The following is a 21,235-nucleotide window of genomic DNA, read 5'->3' on the forward strand; positions in this document are numbered from 1 at the left end:
CAGTATATGGAACAGTATATGGAACCCACAACAATTAAAAAAAAAAAAAAAAAAACATATATATATATATATATATATATATTCAAAAATGTAACAGTTTGCTGGTGTGGTAGGGAAATAACAGGAAAAACTCTTTATTACAATATAACTTGGAAAACGCAGGAGAACTCAGGAATCAAAATAGAACACAACCACATAATACAAATACGAGACTGAACACAGAACTGAGAAGAACTAAGGGTTTAAATACACATAATGATTAACAGAACTAAGAACAGGTGTGGAACTAATAATAAACTATGGAAACAAACTAGCAGAACAACATCAGGCAAACCATGAAAACGAAACCAAAACAGAACACAATGAACCAAACATACTCCTGACAAATGTATGACCTGTAATGAATGACTAATAACAAGTCAGATTTTAATTATATTTTGACCACTGAACTTGGAAATGTCTCCTGTTTCCATTCGGTCACCATAACCAATGTATATTAATAAGTATATTTACCTTCAAAAATGATTCCATAGACTTGGATGCTAATGAATTACTGCGGAAAAGTGTGTTGGGTTCAGCTGAAAGATAACAACAACAACGCAAATCAAAGCATCAATAGCAGTGCACATAAGATATAGAAATGTTTTTGCTAATACGGGTGTTACAAAAATAATTCAAAATTAAAGCTGCAAGCAGCGATGAAAGGGCCCTCGCACCCGTGCCACCGCCACCCGGTGGCTTTAGGAAAAAAGAGCATGTTGGGCAATATGCATTTAAATGCATAAATAGAGAGGATAATGTCAGTCATTTGTATTTGCTACCAGCTGGTGGCGATATGACTATAACTTAATTTTGGCATGTAGATGTCTTCAGGCCAGGGCACTTATCAAACATGTGAAGTCTGAGGCAGATTGGACATTGTATGCTTGAGTTACAACAACTTCCTGTTTCGTGGCATTAATCGCATACATTAGCACTTAGCCAAGTGTTGCACGATTTAAAGTGTTTCTAGCATGTTTGGTACTTCGTGGCATATTTAAATGTGTTTCAGGGAATAAATTACAGTGCAAAGCATGCTATTTCCTGTTGCCAGCAGGTGGCGCTATGACTAACTGAATATTGGCATGTAGATGTCTTTAGGCCAGGATTTTTATCACACATGTGAAGTTTAGGGCAGATCGGACATTGTATGCCTGAGTGATAACAGTTTCCTCTTTTATGCTTGGTCAGGCCGCCACAGACACGCCCTTCAGGGAAAACTCTAGATCTTCGCAATTTAACGTCGCAAAGGCCTTCAGATTAGACTGACCAAATGTGATGTTGATCTGATTAAAGCTCTAGGAGGAGATCGTTAAAGTAACGTCTGGAAATGGCAAAAACTGCAAAACTTTTGCAGAGAAAACTTAAAATATCTCACTTCTTGTTGGGTTTTCAGGTTTTGCAACCAGGGACTTTTTTGTAGGTACTGAACTGTTACATGTGTCTACCGAATTTCATTCCTGTACATGAAACGTAGCGCGAAGGGTGCTTAATTGAAATTTTGTAAGTGGCGCTATCGAGCAATTTTGTCACACCTAATTCTGAAACCCATATCAGACTTAAATTTTCACCACTTCTGACGCGTATACAAAGTTTCATGAGTTTTCGAGCATGTTTAGGCCCTCAAAAATGTGATTCATTTCAGAGAAGAAGAAGAACTGACTGAGCAATTAAAGCTGCAAGCAGCGATGAAAGGGCCCTCGCACCCACGCTCACCGCCACCCGTTGGCCTTAGGAAAACAGTGAACAGTGGGCGAAATGCATGTAAGCGAGTAAATACAGGAGAAATATGGGAAAGTCATTTCAAAGTGCCACACTTCCTGCTGCCAACAGGTGGCGCTTTGACTGTAACTGAATATTGCCATGTAGATGTCTTCAGGCCAGGACTATTATCAATCAAGTGAAGTTTGGAGCAGATCAAACATTGTATGCCTGAGTTACAACAACTTCCTGTTTCGTGGCATCAGTCGCATACATTAGCACTTAGCCAAGTGTTGCATGATTTAACATGTTTCTAGTATGTTTGGCACTTCGTGGCATATTGAAATGTGTTTCTGGGAGTGAATTACAGTGTAAAGCATGCCATTTCCTGTTGCCAGCAGGTGGCGCTATGACTAACTGAATATTGGCATATAGATGTCTTCAGGCCAGGACTCTAATAAAACATGTGAAGTTTGGGGCAGATCGGAGACTGCATGCCTGAGTTACAACAACTTCCTGTTTCATGGCGAGACATCGAACTTTGTCAGGCCGCCACAAACACGCCCTTCAATGAAAACTCTAGATCTTCGCAATTTAATGTCTTTAGATTAGACTGACCAAATATGATGTTGATCTGATTAAAGCTCTACGAGGAGTTCATTAAAGTACAACGTGTGCAAATGGCAAAAACTGCCAAAATTTTTCAGAGAAAATTCAAAATATCTGACTTCCTGTTGGGTTTACAGATTTTGCACCCAGGGGCTTTTTTGTAGGCTGTTACACATGTCTACCGAATTTCATAATTGTACGTGAAACGTAGTGCGAAAGGCGCTTGATTGAAATTTTGTAGGTGGCGCAGTCGAGCCATTTTGCCACACCTAATTCTGAAACCCATATCAGACGTAAATTTTCACCACTTCTGATGCGTGTGCAAAGTTTCATGAGTTTTCGAGCATGTTTAGGCCCTCAAAAATGCGATTCATTTCAGAGATGAAAGAATAATTGACTGAGCAATTACAATAGGGTCCTCACACCATCGGTGCTCGGGCCCTAATAAACAGATAATTCACATATATTCTAATTTGCTTACTAGTCTTTTCCAGCTCCAGTTTGAACAGAACATCCAAGAACTCCTTGACAAGCCCTTGACCCAAAAACAGCTTCACCAGATTATTAGCTACTTCCTGTCTGCTCTCTGCTGTAGTGGTCTCATCAATCAGCATGATGAAATCAGGCCAGTTGCCCTACAATTAACACAGTCATTTCAGTGACAAATGAGGTTATGCTTAAAATGAACTTAAAATATACTGTGAGCTAAAACAATAACACATTAACCATAGAGAACATGCTTTATTGTTTTGATGTGAAACATTTGTAAGGGATAGCTTACTCAAAACAGAATATTCTGTCATCATTTATTCACACTCTTATGTTGTTCAAACCCTGTATGACTTTGGAACACAAAACCTATGGAAAAGAGGACATTTTTTGTGTTTTAAGGATAGAAAAAACTCGTACAGGTTTGAAAAAACACTGTAAGGATGAGTAAATGATGTGAGAATTTTTAGGTCAGCTGTCCCTTTAACATTTGCAGGCACGAGTAGAGTATCCATCACATGCATACAAATGAGATCAGATAACAACGAGTGCCGCATTTCGCAATCCATACACTGAATTATGTCTTGTTATCTTGTTACGAGGAATATGCCATGTGAATTTAAGAGATAATGCCCAGGCATACTCCCTGAGATAAGGCTCAGTCCAAATGGCATCAGACTCACGTTGAGCTGAGAGCCGACCGACTGGCTGAGTAGTTCTGTGAGTGGCTTGTAATGGCTGGATGGCAACACAACCTCATCTCGAAGCCGTAGCTGAAGCCGCAGAGAACCCAGAGTTCCTCTAGGAAATAATAAGAGAATCGCAACAATACTATATTAGGTTAAAGAACATACAGCTTCTTCTTTTTAAAATTAAAAAGTGGTTTTAATGTTTAATGGAAAATGAGAAAAAATACCCTTAACCTGTAGTTTCACATAAGAAAACATTACTCCTAAGGAAAAAACACAGTGAAACCTTTCCAGGAAGTAAAGCACAGCATGGTAGACAAACAAAATTAGGCAGAATGACTCCATTAAGGACACTGTTCTGTTCAGCGATACATAAAAAGACAAACAGTAAATGTTATTACTGTAAATGTGGGTGGCTGTGTTTTCCAACTCTGTCATGATGGAACAGAAAATGAGGACACCGTGGCAACCCAACTGAAAAACACAATATTGCAGCGAGCATTTGGAGACAATTTGGCTTCAGAAATGTATGAAGTAAAAATGGCTCTCAGATACAGCTGTATAATCTAGATACAAGCAAACCTACTGCCCACGTAGGCAGCATCCGAGCTGCCATAAACTCATGAATGACTTATTTGAAACACTCTATAAGCAGAACACAGCAAACTACACTGAAACACTCCACAGGAGAGACAACTCAACTCATTTCAGTAAACTCTGACATTAGCATGATGATGAGGTAATGGTAAAATACTCATCACACTGTATCACACACAGTTTCTGCCAATCTCATGTTAATCTTGAGTACCTATAGAGTAGTAGTGCTATTACGCATTCCTTCAGTCTTAGTACACGATGTAACTACAGAAGAGTCAAGTTTTAAATAGGAAAAATATTGAAACTCTTTAGTCATTTTTTAAGGTGATGCTAACGGTCTAATCAGATTCAATGAACTATGCTAAGCTATGCTAAAAGTGGTACCGCCAGACCCGGAGATCGGCTGAATGGATTCGAAAACGGTAAAACTCAACTGTTTAACTCTAGGGGAGTTGGAAAATGAGCCTATTTTCAAAAAAAGTGGAGTGTTCCTTTAAACACACACAATACACCATCGCATTATCCATGGATAACTTTTGAATCACTATAATGAATATAGCGTATAGTGAATGATGAATAATGAATTTATGAATTCTCTACGTTCGTGTTGTTTACATTATATGCACTTAGGTGCCTATTGCCAACAAAACTCACCACCTACGGTTCTGACTCATGATCATTACCGCTGTGACCGCTCCATCTTTCAGTTTCAAACGATCTGTAAATCTGGCGTGGAACTGGGCCCTGTTTATAAAACCATAAGCACCGATCCTGAGGGCTCGAGCAGCCACAGGAAACACAAGATATTCTCCATTCATTTTAACCAATAAAAAAGTGATTGCAACTATCAGTTTCTATGGTTATTTTAATAACAAATGTCGAGAGCGCATCAATGTCAAAATCAAAAAACTCTGAGCTCTACTTAACACTGGGTTCTTTGGGAAGCAAGGTTATCTTTCCCTCAAAACCAAAAACACACTTCTTTGGTGACATTGTTGATTTTGTGAAGTCCTGTGACCTGTGCAGCACTGCCGACGACTTCCGTAAAGCCGAACGCGCGTTGATGGGCGTGTTCTTGCTCTCTCGCTCTGGTCGACGTGTGCGTGCGCACCCTTCCGGGAGAAGTGCCTGTACAAGGAATTCCACCCCCGTTTACATCACTCAGGCCCATACTCGAAAAAAAGACCCCGAATCCTGTAAGGATTTGGAAGAGAATTTTTGGCACAGAAATACTCCGTCATTCGTCCAACTCATGTTTTGAAACTTTGGCCATGTTTAGCATGAGAATCCAACTCTTTAACAGTGTAAATAAGTCAGAATACATGGAATAGCATTATACCCCCCTCTTTAATAAATGTAATTCATTTTGGAGTAATATTAATATATTTGGTTCACGACTACTCTCTGAATAGCATTAGCATGTTAGACAGGTGGAGCTGGGGAAGGTGGAGGGTTTCAGAGGAACTCTGAACCAGCAGGACCAGATTACAGTGAACACTGAACCAGACTTTTTAAATGTTGAGCAAGCAATAGAGACAGAGCGACACGCGTCATAATCTGAAAACCACGCCCACCGGGGGGGATGGAACAATCCAACAGTCCCCATTGACTTTATATGAGGCTGCCTCTTTGTCATTTCTGGCTTAAAACAAAAAATAGAACAATGTCTAAAAGCTGCTATGTGACAAGGTGTACAGCAAACAAGCCAAAAAACCCAGAACTAAGTTTTTATAAGCTGTCGACCCCAAAAAACGAATGTTTAAGGACACAAAAGTGGATACAGGCAGTGAGACAGAGCGCAACGGGTCATATTACTATAAGAAACGCATTTGTGGGGAACGTACTCGGCGACAGGTGAAATAATTCTTTGACATGGTTAAAAATAATTAATGTTTTTTTCTTTGTTTGTTTAGCATAACCTGTCGCCGATTATGTTCCCCTCCAATTTATTTCTTATAGTAATATGACCCGTTGCGCTCTGTCTCACTGCCTGTATCCACTTTTGTGTCCTTAAACGTTCGTTTTTTGGGGTCGACAGTCCATAACCTTGGATTTATTTTTCCACTGAGCAATGCATTCTGGGATTCACTTCTCCATGAAGGATAAGGTAACACTTTAGTATGGGGAACACATATTCACTATTAACTATGACTTTTCCCTCAATAAACTCCTAATTTACTGCTTATTAATATTTAGTAAGTTATTGGGTAGGGTTAAGGGATGTAGAATATGGTCATGCAGAATAAGGCATTAATATGTGCTTTGTAAGTAGTAATAAACAGCCAATATGCAGGCTAATAAGCAACTAGTTAAAAGTGAGAATTGTTCCCCATACTGAAGCGTTACCAGTATATAAGTGTTACATATGATGATGCGTTAGAATTTGGTCAAAATAAGTTATCTTAGACAGTGGCATAATTAAAGCTGCAGTCCGTAAGTTTTGCCTTTTTGTCGCCATCTCTGTTCGAAACCTGCAATTGGAGTTATTTACGGAATTATCATCTTTACGTGGGTTGTTCATCAACGCGGCTCCTCAGTGCGGAAGAATCTAATGTTTTGAGGGAGAATGTGTGGCTGTCAGTCACCACACCGCTGGATACTGTACTTCGGAATCACAGACTGTAGTCTTGGAAGTTTGAGCAAAATAAGAATTTTCACCGGAGAATGTCATCTGAACAAGTAACATGTCTGCCACTTTTGTTCTGACCAACTGAGAAAAAAAAGCATTACAATAAATCGCACTACCAATGGTGATTAAATCTAACGATTCGTCATCGTCCATTTGTCCATTTGTCAGACTGTAACATATCATCAAAATGATAAGTTTAATTATTCCAGCTGCTGTGAGAAAAGGCTATAAATGATCCGCTAGACCGCTATCAGCAGCATCCTCACATGATATAGCCTACTAGCAGGGACTCATTCTTTGTGTAAACAGACACAAAGACGAATGGCTGCATGCTTGAATTTCCTGTGGAAACCTACCAGTACCACCCGAATTAGAAAACATTATTACAAGCTTACCGTTATGAATTGGGCTAAGGTAAGGAAATAGTTTTGAACACTGGATGGTTATGTACTTGCTCAAAAATCGATTTTGAATAAATTTTAACCAAAAAAAAAAAAAGTTACAGACAGCAGCTTTAAAGGGATAGTTCATCCAGAAATATACATTTTTGGGTGAACTACCCTTCGAAGTTACCTACATTTTTGAGCATCTTTATAGGCCTATGATGACTTAATATACTGCTTCCGCACAGCTCACTGGGTTTTGCATCAGGTCAGTCTGTTAAGCATCAGTGTTTTGTTTTCACACTAAACAAGCAAAACTGATTCTGTGTTTACTCAACCACATTATCTGTACTCTGAACGGCCTAATCGGTGCTGAAATGGAAATGTGACCTATCTTCTGTTTTTTTAATTGCTTCCTTTAACATGTAGAATACACAAACCACAAGGTGTGACTGGAGGAAGATTGCAAGAGTTGTACCTGTTTATTAGGCAAAGGGTACAAGATACAAAGGGGGACAAGCAAGAATGTGACAGCAAATATGACAAAAGGGGGGGTCCACTAAGATCCACTGTGGTATAGTCTACTCATCATGGGGCGAAACTTGTCCCAGGTCCACAAAACGAAGATACTGCTCTGACGAATGAGAGAATTACTCAAGACAAAAAAAAGAAAAACTCAATATGTACTAAGAAATGTGCACCAATTTGCAAAAATGTCCAAAACAGATATTTTAACATTGGATAAAGCCAAGTTCGAAATTATTGTTTAATTTTGTTGACTTGACATATTAGAGTTACATATCTGTATGTGTGTACTTTTTATTTTGAAAGATTAAAAAAAATAGATTTCTCATGATATGACTCCCTTAAAGCCATGTCATTCCAAAAATCTTAATTTTTTTTGCAGTGGAGATGATATTAGCATTAATATTTTGTAACTTGTACATTCAGTTACTCCATACGCCACATGCTCTCTCACTGTAAAAATGGGTAATACTCGAGGGAAGGTGGGAATTGGAAGAGAGTATGTGTGTGTGGCAAGTGCCACCATAACAGCCAGTCACTGAACAGCAGGCAACAGATGGTGGGCCGTCAAAAATCCAATCAGGAAGAAGACGGTGAGGGAGTGAAAAGAGGAGAAAGAGAAAATAAACAAAAACAACAACAGCTTGATTTGTTCACTGAGATGAGAGCGGATCACCCAAGGGGAGCAAGAGATTATAGGAGCTTAATGGGAAACTTTTCATCAGGATGACATCAGAATGAATAAAAAACCCAACAAACTTCCTACAGAAAAATCACTAATTACTTCTGGGGCATCCTCACGAAATATAAAAATAAGTGCATAACAACATCTCAGATGCTGCAAATATATATAGGGACATGATGACTCAGAGATGATTATCAAACATTGTTTTTTTATTGCATGTGGGCAAAAACCTAGAGTCAAATAATCCTTTGTTCAGGATTGGCTGTGACATTTTAATTCCCATCTTGTTTTTTTGTTTTTGTTTTTTTAAATCTGTTCTGAATAGAAAAAAAAGTAAAAACTGTTTGGAACAGACGGTTGTATATCAGCATATTCAAGGCTGACGAAATCTGCCAATTTTGAAAATAACATTGTGATAACTTTATATAATATAGTTTAGTTGTCAAGCGTTGCTCAGTAAGTAGTCATTAGTATAGTTACATAAAATATAGATGAATGTAAAACAGTTATTTTAAACTTTAATAATATTTTACAATGTTACTGTTTTTATTGTATTTTTGATCAAATAAATGCAGCCTTGGTGAGCATAAGAAAAAAAATCATCTCTGTTAAAAATGTGTCTCTGTTAGTAAAATCCATTTTTAATTTCTGGTAATTAATGCATTTTGCAATGAATTGTCATTGTCAGATTAGATTCACAATGCATTGCCATTTTTACCATCATGTATACCACTGTAAAGCATTTTGAGAAAAGACTTTTACAAAATTAACCTGCATGTTCTATTTGAGGCCTTAGAGAGCCCAAGGCCCTTTAATAGCCCAAACAACTTATCATATTAAAGTATCATATTAAAACTCAAAAACTTTTCCTAATCTTATTAAAAAAATCTGAAGTTATAGTTCATATTAAGTTATTTCAAAAGTACATGAAAAATGTTACATTACTTCTGGGTTAGTGGTCCAATAATATCTGTCAAACTGGTTTAGATTAGGTCAGAGGATCAAATTACAAGAGTTTACAGAGAAAAAATGAGGTTAAAGGGATAAGTCCACCCAAAAATGAAAATGTCATCATTTACTCACACTCATATTGTCCCAATCCTATATGACTTTCTTTTCTTCTTTGGAACATAAAGGAAATATTCGGAAGATTGTTAATTTTGGTTCCCATTGAACCAAAACTCTTTGGTTACTAACATTCGTCAATATATCTTCTTTTATGTTCCAAGGAAAAAAGAAAGTCATACAGGTTTGAAACGACATGGTCTCTGGGACCCCCAAACTTAAGGACAATAAAGTCAATCTGTGACCCCAAACAAGTCAATCTCGGCAGTACATGAGGGTTAATCCTGAAATCATGGACAGTCAGTCCATGTATGCCCTAAATACAATCCTTTGGCCTTTAAGAAGATACGATTATGGAATGGTCCAACATTTTTTTTAGCAATATTAAAAACAAAATAGAGTGTACTTGTGATGCTCAAATGCTGAAAACGTTTTCCGTAATATTTACACAATATTACGCCTTGTCTACATAACACTGTGTGAAAGGTGCTCAAGCCTGATCCATTTATTCGTGTAGATGTGGAGCTTGAACTACATGACCCATAGACGGATTTGGACAGTAAGTTCAATCAAGTCAAGTGCATGAATAAATGAACAACTGAATGAATGTCAATGACTCCTTTGCCCATGTGGACACAAGTCTGTCACACGGACACGCCATGTCCCCAAAAGACACTTCCTGCCTTAATCTACCTACATACTCGCACAAGCTCTCAGATGACGCATAGCTTTTGTCATCACCCAACCGAATCCCCCGTACTGGAGTTTTTACATAAGCCTTTCCATCCCACTCCTCCAGTGCCAGCTTGAGATATAATCCCCACTGTCAATCCACGTGGCCAAATGATCTCTTATGGGTGGAGAGGAGGGCCGGGTGGAGGGGAGATAGAGCGAATGAACAGAAAAAAAATCCCAGGATTTAGCCAGGGAAAGGATTAGTACTTCCTGTCAACACATGGACCAGAACACACAAGCGTAACACTGTTAGAGCCTGAGGGAAGAGTGCGTAACAATCCTCCAATGTTAGCTCAGACTAATTCCCAGGAATTGACTAGGGAAAGTTGCACTTTTTCCAAAGCATAGTTTTATTATCCCTTGTATTTTATTGTGCTTGCACCATTTGCTTAATGTTCTCTGCCACAGGCAACCGTTAAAGGTGAATACTTGTTGCTGTGGTAACCAGAGTTCAAGGTTTGCTTAGGTGGTGTGCATATATGCCACAATTCCAAATACACTCACTCATATTCACTGTGTTTAGATTTGTCAGGCCCCAGGCGAAACCAGCCCTCCTCTTGGTGGGCAGACTGAAGCTTGTTGATGTTGAACAGGACCTGAAGGAAAACAGAGGACGCACATATCAATCGGCGTGACAATTAGCTGTCAAAGCAACCGAAGCTAAACACAGCAATTGGAACATTTATTATTGGTTGACAAAGGCAATGTCACAGTGAACATCTGTCAAACAGCCACAAACACAATGTTACGAAACAGGGACTATGCTTGAATTATTTCCGTAACTTCAGGATATGCTGAACTGACAAGTAAAAAAAAGGCTCATTGGAAAAACGTACCAACATTTCTGCCAACATCTACCAACATTTTTGCGAAACGCAAAAAACGTACCGATACATACAAATCACTGCAGTTTTAATTCCAACTGAAATGAACACTAGAGGCAGTAAAACAGCAATCACTTTTAATACTTTTCATACAAAATTATGATTACAGGGGCAGATTATCAATTAATAAAGACATATTTTAACACAGTTCCTTGCACAATATTATATTATGACCTCAAAACACTTTTTCCCATAGTGTATTATTTGTAAACTAATACATTTTGACGTTTGCATCACATAATTAGCTCCATATGTTTGGTTTTTCTGACATAGTAAACTTGCTCAGTAGTTCACCTGGTACAGCACTGCACTTGTGATGTAGAGTGCTCGGGTAAGAGTCCCGTGAAACACAAGTCATGAAAAAAGAGCTCAAAGACTTGTAGAAGCAAGCTATAATTGCATAGTTGCTTTAGCAAATGTTTAGGGTTGTGTTTAGTGTAGGTGGTACATTATTTTCAAATGCGATATAGCATTAATCACTTAGCGCCACTCACAGGACATTTCAATTCAGAACTGCCGCGATACGAACAACAACCAACTTAATAAAACATTGGCAGATTCATCTGTTTCAGATAAAAGTGAATTTGCTTTTAGCGCCACTCACTGGACATTGAAACTGTTGTGAAATGTGCAATACGCAACGTAACATCGTTTTGCAGAAATTATGTCACAGGTATGTTTTTCCAGTGAGCCTGGGTTGTAAAAAATATTTGTAATATTAAATAATATTCACCCACATTGTAAATAATATAAGTGTAACGATCATGCTCTGTTTGGTTTCGTAATCCCTGTTTCGTTTACCTGAGTTCTCATTCATGGTTTCAAATTAAAGGGTTAGTTCACCCAAAAATGCAAATAATGTCTTTTATTACTCACCCTCATGTCATTCCACACCCGTAAGACCTTCGTTCATCTTCAGAACACAAATTAAGATATTTTTGTTGAAATCCGATGGCTCAGTAAGGCCTGCATAGCCAGCAATGACATTTCCTCTCTCAAGATCCATTAATGTACTAAAAACATATTTAAATCAGTTCATGTGAGTACAGTGGTTCAATATTAATATTATAAAGCAACGAGAATATTTTTGGTGAGCAAAAAAAAATAAAATAACAACTTATATAGTGATGGCCGATTTCAAAACACTGCTTCAGGAAGCTTCGGAGCATTATGAATCTTTTGTGTCGAATCATGATTCGGATCGCGTGTCAAACCGGAAAACTGCTGCAAACACATGACTTTGGCGCTCCGAACCACTGATTCAACACAAAAATATTCTCGGAGCTTTATAATATTAATATTGAACCACTATACTCACATGAACTGATTTAAATATGTTTTTAGTACATTAATGGATCTTGAGAGAGGAAATGTCATTGCTGGCTATGCAGGCCTCACTGAGCCATCGGATTTCAACAAAAACATCTTAATTTGCGTTCCGAAGATTAACGAAGGTCTTATGCATGTGAAACGGCATGAGGGTGAGTAATAAATGACATTATTTTCATTTTTGAGTGAACTAACCCTTTAAGTTAATCACCTGTGCTGTGTTCTGTTTTATTAGGCCTATTTCCTGTGTGTATTTATGCTGCCTTCACATGCTATTGGAATGATCGTAAATATGAGTTTCATAGTTAAAAATCGAACATTGAACGCCCTCTCAAGTAGTATTTACCACTGGGAAGCTTGGGGACAATTTTGATACCCAAGTTTTTTTGATACCCAAGCAAAGTGGTGCATGTTTACATACAGTATATGAATAATCATTTGAAGCATACTGTATGTTTTATACACAGCGAAAATAGCCTGTATTTTACCTAAATTCCAGGATCGGCAGCAAGCTGACGGGTGAATGTTTATATGGGTGCCAGTGAATGGGTCCATAAATATCATTTTGGCTTTAATAAGATTTTCCCCCCAAATTTCCCAAGAATAAAACTGGTATCCTCCGTGATTCCTGTTCTTTCCACAATAAAGAACTTGAATGTGACAAGCTCGTAATCACGACTTCAGAAGTGGGAAGTAGGAAATTGGGCAGCATTAAGCCCTTTTATTGTTAATGTTCGGTGTCATCTATGTTTGTGATTTAGAATTTTCTATATGTCTGCATAAATATGACCCAATGTTCACAAAAGTCCTAAAAATAGACAAAGAGAACCCAATCAAACAAATGAGATAAAACTTTGTCAATTATTTATTGAGAAAAATTATCCAGAATTACATATCTGTGAGTGGCAAAAGTATGTGAACTCTTGCTTTCAGTATCTGGTTTGTGCAGCAAACACAACAACTAAACATTTCTGGTAACTGTTGATCAGTCCTGCACAACGACTTGAAGGACTCACATGAACTGCTTGCTTCCTTCCACAACATTTCAATTGGATTAAGGTCTGGACTTTGACTTGGCCATTCCAAAACACTAACTTTGTTCTTCTTGAACCATTCTTTGGTAGAATGACTTGTGTGCTTGGGCTCGTTCTTGCTGCATGACCCACTTTCTCTGGATATTAAAGTTCACAGACAGATGTCCTGACATTTTCCTTTAGAATTCGCTAGTATAATTCAGAATTCATTGTTCCATCAATGATGGCAATTCATTCTGGCCCAAATGCAGCAAAACAGGCCCAAACCATGATACTACCACCACCATGTTTCACAGAGGGGATAAGGTTCTTATGTTGGAATGCAGTGTTTTTCTTTCTCCAAACATAATGCTTCTCATTTAAACCAAAAGGTTAGATTTTTGTCACATCCATCCACAAAACATTTTTTTAATAGCCATCTGACTTGTCCACATGATCTGTAGCAAACTGCAGACAGGCAGCAATGTTCTTTTTGGAAAGCAGTGTCTTTCTCCTTGCAACTCCGCCATGCACACCATGGTTGTTCAGTGTTCTCCTGATGGTGGACACATGAACATTAACATCAGCCAATGTGAGAGAGACCTTTAGTTGCTTAGAAGTTACACTGGGATCCTTTGTGACCTCGCAGACTATTACATGTTTTGCTTTTGGAGTGATCTTTGTTGGTCAACCACTCCTGGGGAGGGTAGCAATTGTCTTGAATTTTCTCCCTTTGTACGCAGTCTGTCTGACTGTAGATCTCTTTAGAGATGGTTTTATAACCTTTTTCAGTCTGATGAGCAACAACAACTCTTTTTCTGAGGTCCATGTGTTTGTAGAACTGATACACTTTCACCAACACATGTTGTGAAGTTCAGACTTTGCTAGATCCCTGTTCTTTAAATAAAACAGGGCACAAACTGACACCTGATTGTCAACCCATTGACTAAAAACATCTAAGAACAGATGGAGCCTAATTTCACTTTCACATTAACTGCTAAGAGCTTCACATATTTTTGCCACTCACAGATATGTAATACTGGATAATTTTTCTCACTAAATAACTGAAAAAGTCTATATTTTGTCTCATTTTGTCACATACACACAAAATAACTATATATTAAACTAACCTGGTGTGCTTACTGGTCAAAAACCTTTTTTATTACAGTGTAAAATTATTTCATTATTTACTCACATTTGTAAGTTACTTAAGATGAGTCTTCAGGGTTTTGAAGGTGAAGATTATCAATGAATAACAACATAAAAGAGTTGCATGACAATTCAAAAAATATATATTTTTGTGTTCCACATTAAGTTCAGCAGACGAGTTTTGAACAATATGAGGGTAAAAAAAAATACGACATAATTTACATTTTGGTTGAACTATCCTGTAAAACTAACATTAAACATGCAATATTTTACTAATTAAATGCTTTGTGTTGTATTTTAAACTAAGACAAAGGTCAGCTTCAGAGCATGAGGAAATATTCCAGGATTTGCAGAAGGAAATGTCTATTCTGTGCAGTCACCTTTCCCAGGAAGTCGTTTCTGCTGACCAGATCCCAGTCCCACACCTCCACACTCAAAAGGCTGTCAGCCAGAGTCTCGTCCAGCTCAAACTCAAATCTCTCATTCCAGCGTGGGTAACAGGACTTCTTAACCACCTGGAGGAAGCAGGGTCATGGTAATCAGTAACAGACAGTCAGATCTAACTGTGTGGCAGAGCAAATCAGAATCTTACAGAGATATGTCCTTACCGCACTCTCATAGGTTTTGCCATTGTACCTCACTCTAACAAAAGGATCAGAGGCCCCGTTGCGATCCTTTTTTGCAAGATCTCTAGAAACAAAGCCGATACATGAAGCTATTAGATGCAAATCCAAATGTAGCTTATGAGGATAAAATCTCTGAAGCCCCATTCCAACAGTCAATGATTCACAGACACTGAGAGAAATTTTGTTTTCAATTCAAAATCTTTTGAATACATTGTCTTAGCATTTTTCAAACTTATTTTCATGTAATCCTGGAGGATCTTGTTTCATATTTCACATCATTTATATTTCACCAAGGGTTACTAATTCAGATGTCTGAAAAGTCATTAAAAAGTAATGTTTCAATGAAATAGCTTTTTTTGCATTCCAAATAAAAATCCTTACAAGTAAAAGAATCATTAAAGTGCCTCTATTATGCTATTTTAAAGGTTCCTAATTTTGTTTTGGAGGTCTCCTCAATAGGTTTACATTTATCCAAGGTCAAAAACACTTTAATTTTCTCATAAAATACATTGCAGTATCACCTTTTTTCTCACAGTGGCTGAAATTGTTCAATAAATGATTCAATCTCTCTAAACCCCTCCTTTCTGAGAGCCTGCTCTGCTCCGATTGGTCAGATGGACCAGTCTGTTATGATTGGTCTACCGCTTACAGTGTGTGTCGTAAACAAACCCCCCATTACCATATCTGAATTTCATCTCCGGAGGCTTCTTAAGCAATTGTACACACTGTGAAATTAACAGTAATGATTTCATTAGTTTTACCTCATCAATTCGAGCCCGAGTCCTCATGCTAAGTGGATTTGTATTCGCAGTGCAGAAAACAGCATTTTCTCAAACCAAACTCTTCTAGGCCTCAGCTACAACTACAAAAAAGTGTTTGAAGGTCAAAGTTGACGTTTTTTGCAGGCAGCCAATGAAGACCACAGGCTGGCATTATGCAAATTTGTGATAAACCTACGCAGGTTTATACAGGAAGAAAGACTTGAATTACTGATGACTCGTTTCAGGCAGTTCAGAATTGGTTCCTTCTTTTGGGAGACAATAACTCCATGGGATTAGAATATGCAGGGATGCAGGGGACATTTTTCAGGGAAGTACGTTCACATAGAGGTTTTCATGGGCCAATGTGAATAAATCTAGATTTAAATTCAAAGGTTATTGTTGAAAAAAAAACAAACAAAAAAAACCCCAAAACAAATAAAATTCATTGGTTATTGTTCAGCAGTGTATTTTACTTCTTAGCCAATTAAAAGCAAGAAATAAAAAAACTGTCAATTAGTCAGAAAAACTGGCATTACACTTGACATTTCTGTTCCCCTCTTCTGAAATGAGGGTTACGCACCTGAATAACTCCATCTATCTGCACTTCGATCTTTAAAACTTTGCAGACCTTTTCCATTCACAAACAGCTATATTAAACACTACATGAAAGGTAATATTCGAAAAAGCATGATAGGGGCACTTTAGGAATCAGAACCAGAACTTACATTTACTCTTTTATTATTTACGATTCCCATCCATGGATTGATAAAATGCATAATCTAATCACAAAAACATAACAAGTTCCCTGTCATAAATCATTTGCTGCTCCTCATAGTTCCTCACCTTGCCTCTAGAACTTGGCAACACAGTTTTCGTGGGATAACTCGATCTCCCAGCACTGAAATCTGGAGGTGAATCTCCCCTTGCACCTCCTCATCTGGGTCAATCTCTGTTAAATTCATCCATCCATCAACACCTAAACAAATATGACAAGAAGTGTAAAAGGAGAATTTATGTATCTGCCATTGACGTTGAAATGAATCAATTCAAGTTATGCTGGGCTAAGTTCAAGGACAGGGACCCTAAAGCGGTCTATAGTGCACAGCACTACAATGGCGCAAAAGCAGGATTAAGAGCAGTATTATTATGGCTTCCACTGCATTACTGTATATCTGCAAACACACACACATGTCCTGATAGGGGAGGGTCAGTAAACTTGTACACACACATTGGGTAGGCCTACGGTTGGGATAAATGGAATATATCATGTCCCTCCTCAGTAACTCTAGCTTTAAGAGGCTTAGGGTAATAGAATTAATGGCCTTGCTGTATTTCTACAGAATAAGCTTATCGTAGGCCAAGAGTATTTACTGGCATGTTGGATGTTCAATAATTGTGTGTTAAAATGTGAACAGAATGAGATTTAAGCTATTATTCAATGAAGATCTGCTCCGTTGTACCTCTGTAAAAAGTAATATGTTATATCTACTCAATAAAATTGTGGCAACAGATTACAAGCAATATTATTGATTAAATTCAACAAATAAGAATCGAGTAAGAATTAATCAAATTAATTCCTTAAAAGTCAACCATTAAAAGTGAGTAAAATTTAAACAAAAATATCTGAATAACAGACAGACGTCAAAGATGTGTTAAGAAATTTTTAGTTTTTATTGCCAACATTGAAGACACCTGATGATAACAAGCAGAATCACTGAAGGAAAGAGAAACACAAGAACTACACCTGACTTCAGCCTCAGCCTTAGATGAAATCAACTGAAAAGTCATTAAATCTCTCTTATCACTAACAAGACTGATTTCTGTCATTTGTCTACCGTTCTTTTTGAGAATTAACAGAGGTTTAGATGTTAATGTTTTATTGAAAACATTTGGTTACCATTGTGGTGATCAGTGTTTCATTTAGTTGGGCAGTTTGACTTTGCTTTTTTGTGTCAGTTTGTGGTTTTTGTAACAGAGTTTATTAAAGCACATAATTTGTTGCAAAAGAAACCTTGAACAGAATTGATCAGGTGAAAAAGTTCTAATAATCTTAAAGAAAAACTGATTAATCTCATAACTGATCAAAAGTAGTTATTTGATGTTAATAGATGTTCAATAACAGAATTTGTGGGAACAGATCAGACATTCGTAATTTTCTTTTTTCAATACACTGTAGGATTTTTTTTTTTTAATACACAGACATACAGAATCAGCATATTAATCTCAATGGTGACATACTTCATGCTGCAATGCATCCTGGGAACCACCATAGTATAAAACTCATGACTCGCAGCATGCACTGCAGCATGAAGTACGTCACCATTGTTTGATTAATATGCTGATTCTGTATGTCTGTGTATTAAAAAAAAATCCTACATCCTACATTATTAAAACTTTTTCATCTGATCGTTTCTGTGCATGGTTTCTTTTTCAATGAATTATGTGCTTTAATATACACTGTTACAAAAACCACAAACTGACACAAAAAGCAAAGTCAAACTGCCCAACTAAAGGAAACACTGATCACCACAATGGTAACCAAATATTTTCAGTAAAACATTAACGTCTAAACCTCTGTTAATTCTCAAAAAGAACGGTAGACAAATGACAGAAATAAAGTCAGTCTTGTTAGTGATAAGAGAGATTTAATGTCTTTTCAGTTGATTTCATCTAAGGCTGTGGCTGAAGTCAGGTGTAGTTCTTGTGTTTCTCTTTCCTTCAGTGATTCTGCTTGTTATCATCAGGTGTCTTCAATGTTGGCAATAAAAACTAAAAAGTTCTTAACTCATCTTTGACAATTCTTATTTGTTGAATTTAATTAATAATATTGCTTGTAATCTGTTGCCACAATTTTATTATGTAGATATAACATATTACTTTTTACAGTGTAAATCTCTTTCCCCATTCTGCTGTGTTGCAATCAGTCAGGTGACACACAAGACAAGGATACAAATAAGATTTCAGAGTTTTGGAGAAAGGAATAATGACTTGAATAGGGTATACAACAAGCCATTTTACATGCTTTCATAGCTTTTTATTTCTTTCCCTGAAGTCCATCTAATGTTATTCAATAATAGTAATATGTAACATGTCATGTGTGGGGCTCCATGCTTTAGCAACCTTCGGTTTTTAGTAAATGCAGTTGTTGAAGAACCATTTTTGTATTTTGCTGAAAGCTTGACTCAAGGACCATCAAACCACTCTGATTTTGCACTGGTTATGTCTAAAATTGTAAAACGAGTTCTTTTGTTTTCATGGGTGCGGAGGCTTGTTTATTCCTGTGGCCTGATAGGCAGTTTTTCCTCTCGATTAGTATTCCAGCGTATCACTCGTCAAGGTCCATTTTCCTTTATCGCTCTGTTGAGTAGCCCAAAAATAAATTGGGTCTGCCAAGGAAAACCTTTCCATTTAGCTGAATGAAGAAAAAAAATTCTGATGCTTTTAATCTATTTAGTGGAAATGAGCATGATTATAGCATCTGATTATGCATACATTTCATATTTTTGTTTGAAGCTCAATGAAATTTGTATCTTAAATATACCAGACAACACTGACTGATAAAAAAGCATATGAATTTAAAGCAGACATCAAGCATTTCAGGAAAATGCTGTTTGTTGTTCCTAGGTATTGCTCAAAAGAAATATGCTGAAAAGAAAATGGAATGCAAAATGACTATAATAAGCAGAAAATAGTCTGAAATAGCCCATTCCTCAGTTCAATCGTCCAACCCCTGAAACTACATGACAAAAACCATGACATTCATGCAGATGAATTTCTCCACAAACAAGTGGCACAAATGAAATCTATTTGAAGAAAGGAAACAGAACGATAAAAAAAAAAGCTAAAGTGAACTAAATGAAAGTAATCTTCCCACAGATACAGTATTCATACAATAAGAAAATGAAACAACAGGTAGGAAGCTTTGACTGACAGTCTCTTAGCAGTTAAAGGTCTGCCTCATAAATATGTTCAAAAACAGTCCCCCCCCCACCCCACACACACAGGGCCAACCTTTAAAGAGTCAAGGTCTCTGCTTCAAACAGATGCTAAGCCACTAGCCAAAATTCTTTACAACAGAGCATTCTTCCTTCACCTGCACACACAGGCTAAATGTTTAGAACACAAAAACAGAGAGTGAATAACAATAATAACATGGTTTTTGTATTTTCTTCAGAAAATAAGTGGCCTGTGCAAAAGTGGCTGCTGAGAGGATAGTGAGTTGTGGGTGTGTGGCAAGCAGGGCGGGGCCGAGAGCCGTGGGAACCACACTGGTCTCTAAGTCCCACAAAGGAGCTCCAGAAGGATAAAAGGAGGAGTGACGACAATGAAGGAAGAGAGAGGACCAGGCCTGGGACTTTCTGTTGTTGTTTTATTATGTTTATATGCGTCAGTGGTCCGTGAGGTGCTGCCGCTTTACTTTCGTTTTGTTGTTTGTTTATTTTGGTCATTAAAATTATATTTAACGTTTGCCGGTTCTTGCCTCCTTCTTCCCTGAGCCTTTAACTTTGCTACATTGGTGCTGAAACCTGGGAGGAAGGAGAGACACACTGTTGGAGAGCTCTTGGTGCTAAGAGGGATCGCAGTGCTTGTTAACAAAGGGGTTCACAACTTAATACTAAATTAACAGCGATTTAGTATATCGTACAATACTTGCATTTGCCTTAGTTGTTGAAGAGCGTTTGGATATACAGTCTCAGGAGAAAGTCTCGATGGTTTGGTCCGATAGTGCTGAAGTTGCAATTGATTTCTTCCGCGTTGAATGAAGAAACAATTATGAACTTGCAGTGTGATGGTCAAGGAAGGTACACATGGCTTGCTGTTTTGAGGCATCTGGGGCCGGGTGAGGTCTCACACGGACAGCAATCGGGAGAAGAATCAAGCATTGGGGGAACTTTGTGTTGGCTTTTAAGTTCCACAGAGGTCACACTTGATTGGCTTGACCAATGTAAAAGGTACAAGGTGAAGCCAGGATGCCGGAGGATCGAGGTGGAGATGGCATGACGGAGGACTGAGGTGGAGCTGGAGGGAAGGAGGAGCCCAATGGAGCCAAAGGGGTAGAGGGATGAGTCGCAAACAAAGGCCTGGAAGTCCATGGCGAAGGCAGAGCCAGAGGACGAGGAAGCCCAGTGGAGCCGTAGGGATGATGGTCCCAGGTGGAGCCGAGGGAGTGTGGAACCAAGGTGGATTCGGGCTTGTATGTTTGTTCTAACCATTTCCGTGCATATCCCAAACATTTGTAGCAGATGGCTGCTTTCATTTAAACTCTTTTACTCAAATTAATTGAGCATTCTCCTTTTAAGAAACAAGATCCACAGCATTGAAATGCA

At 37.9% G+C, this 21,235-nt stretch overlaps 1 protein-coding gene across 1 annotated transcript in view; it reads right to left on the reverse strand.

Annotated features, from left to right (window-relative positions):
* The window catches only part of rasa4 (RAS p21 protein activator 4), a 48,388-nt gene that overhangs the window by 14,473 nt on the left and 12,680 nt on the right, over positions 1-21,235 (reverse strand). The window contains exons 5-11 of the mRNA XM_051893213.1: positions 16,752-16,884; positions 15,130-15,211; positions 14,902-15,036; positions 10,651-10,742; positions 3,522-3,639; positions 2,831-2,984; positions 514-578 (exon numbers count right to left, since the gene is read on the reverse strand). Coding sequence (XP_051749173.1) covers positions 514-578; positions 2,831-2,984; positions 3,522-3,639; positions 10,651-10,742; positions 14,902-15,036; positions 15,130-15,211; positions 16,752-16,884 — 779 coding nt within the window. The remainder of the gene's footprint in view (positions 1-513; positions 579-2,830; positions 2,985-3,521; positions 3,640-10,650; positions 10,743-14,901; positions 15,037-15,129; positions 15,212-16,751; positions 16,885-21,235) is intronic.

The sequence above is a fragment of the Ctenopharyngodon idella genome, chromosome 5, assembly GCF_019924925.1.
Source record: "Ctenopharyngodon idella isolate HZGC_01 chromosome 5, HZGC01, whole genome shotgun sequence".
Taxonomy (NCBI): domain Eukaryota; kingdom Metazoa; phylum Chordata; class Actinopteri; order Cypriniformes; family Xenocyprididae; genus Ctenopharyngodon; species Ctenopharyngodon idella.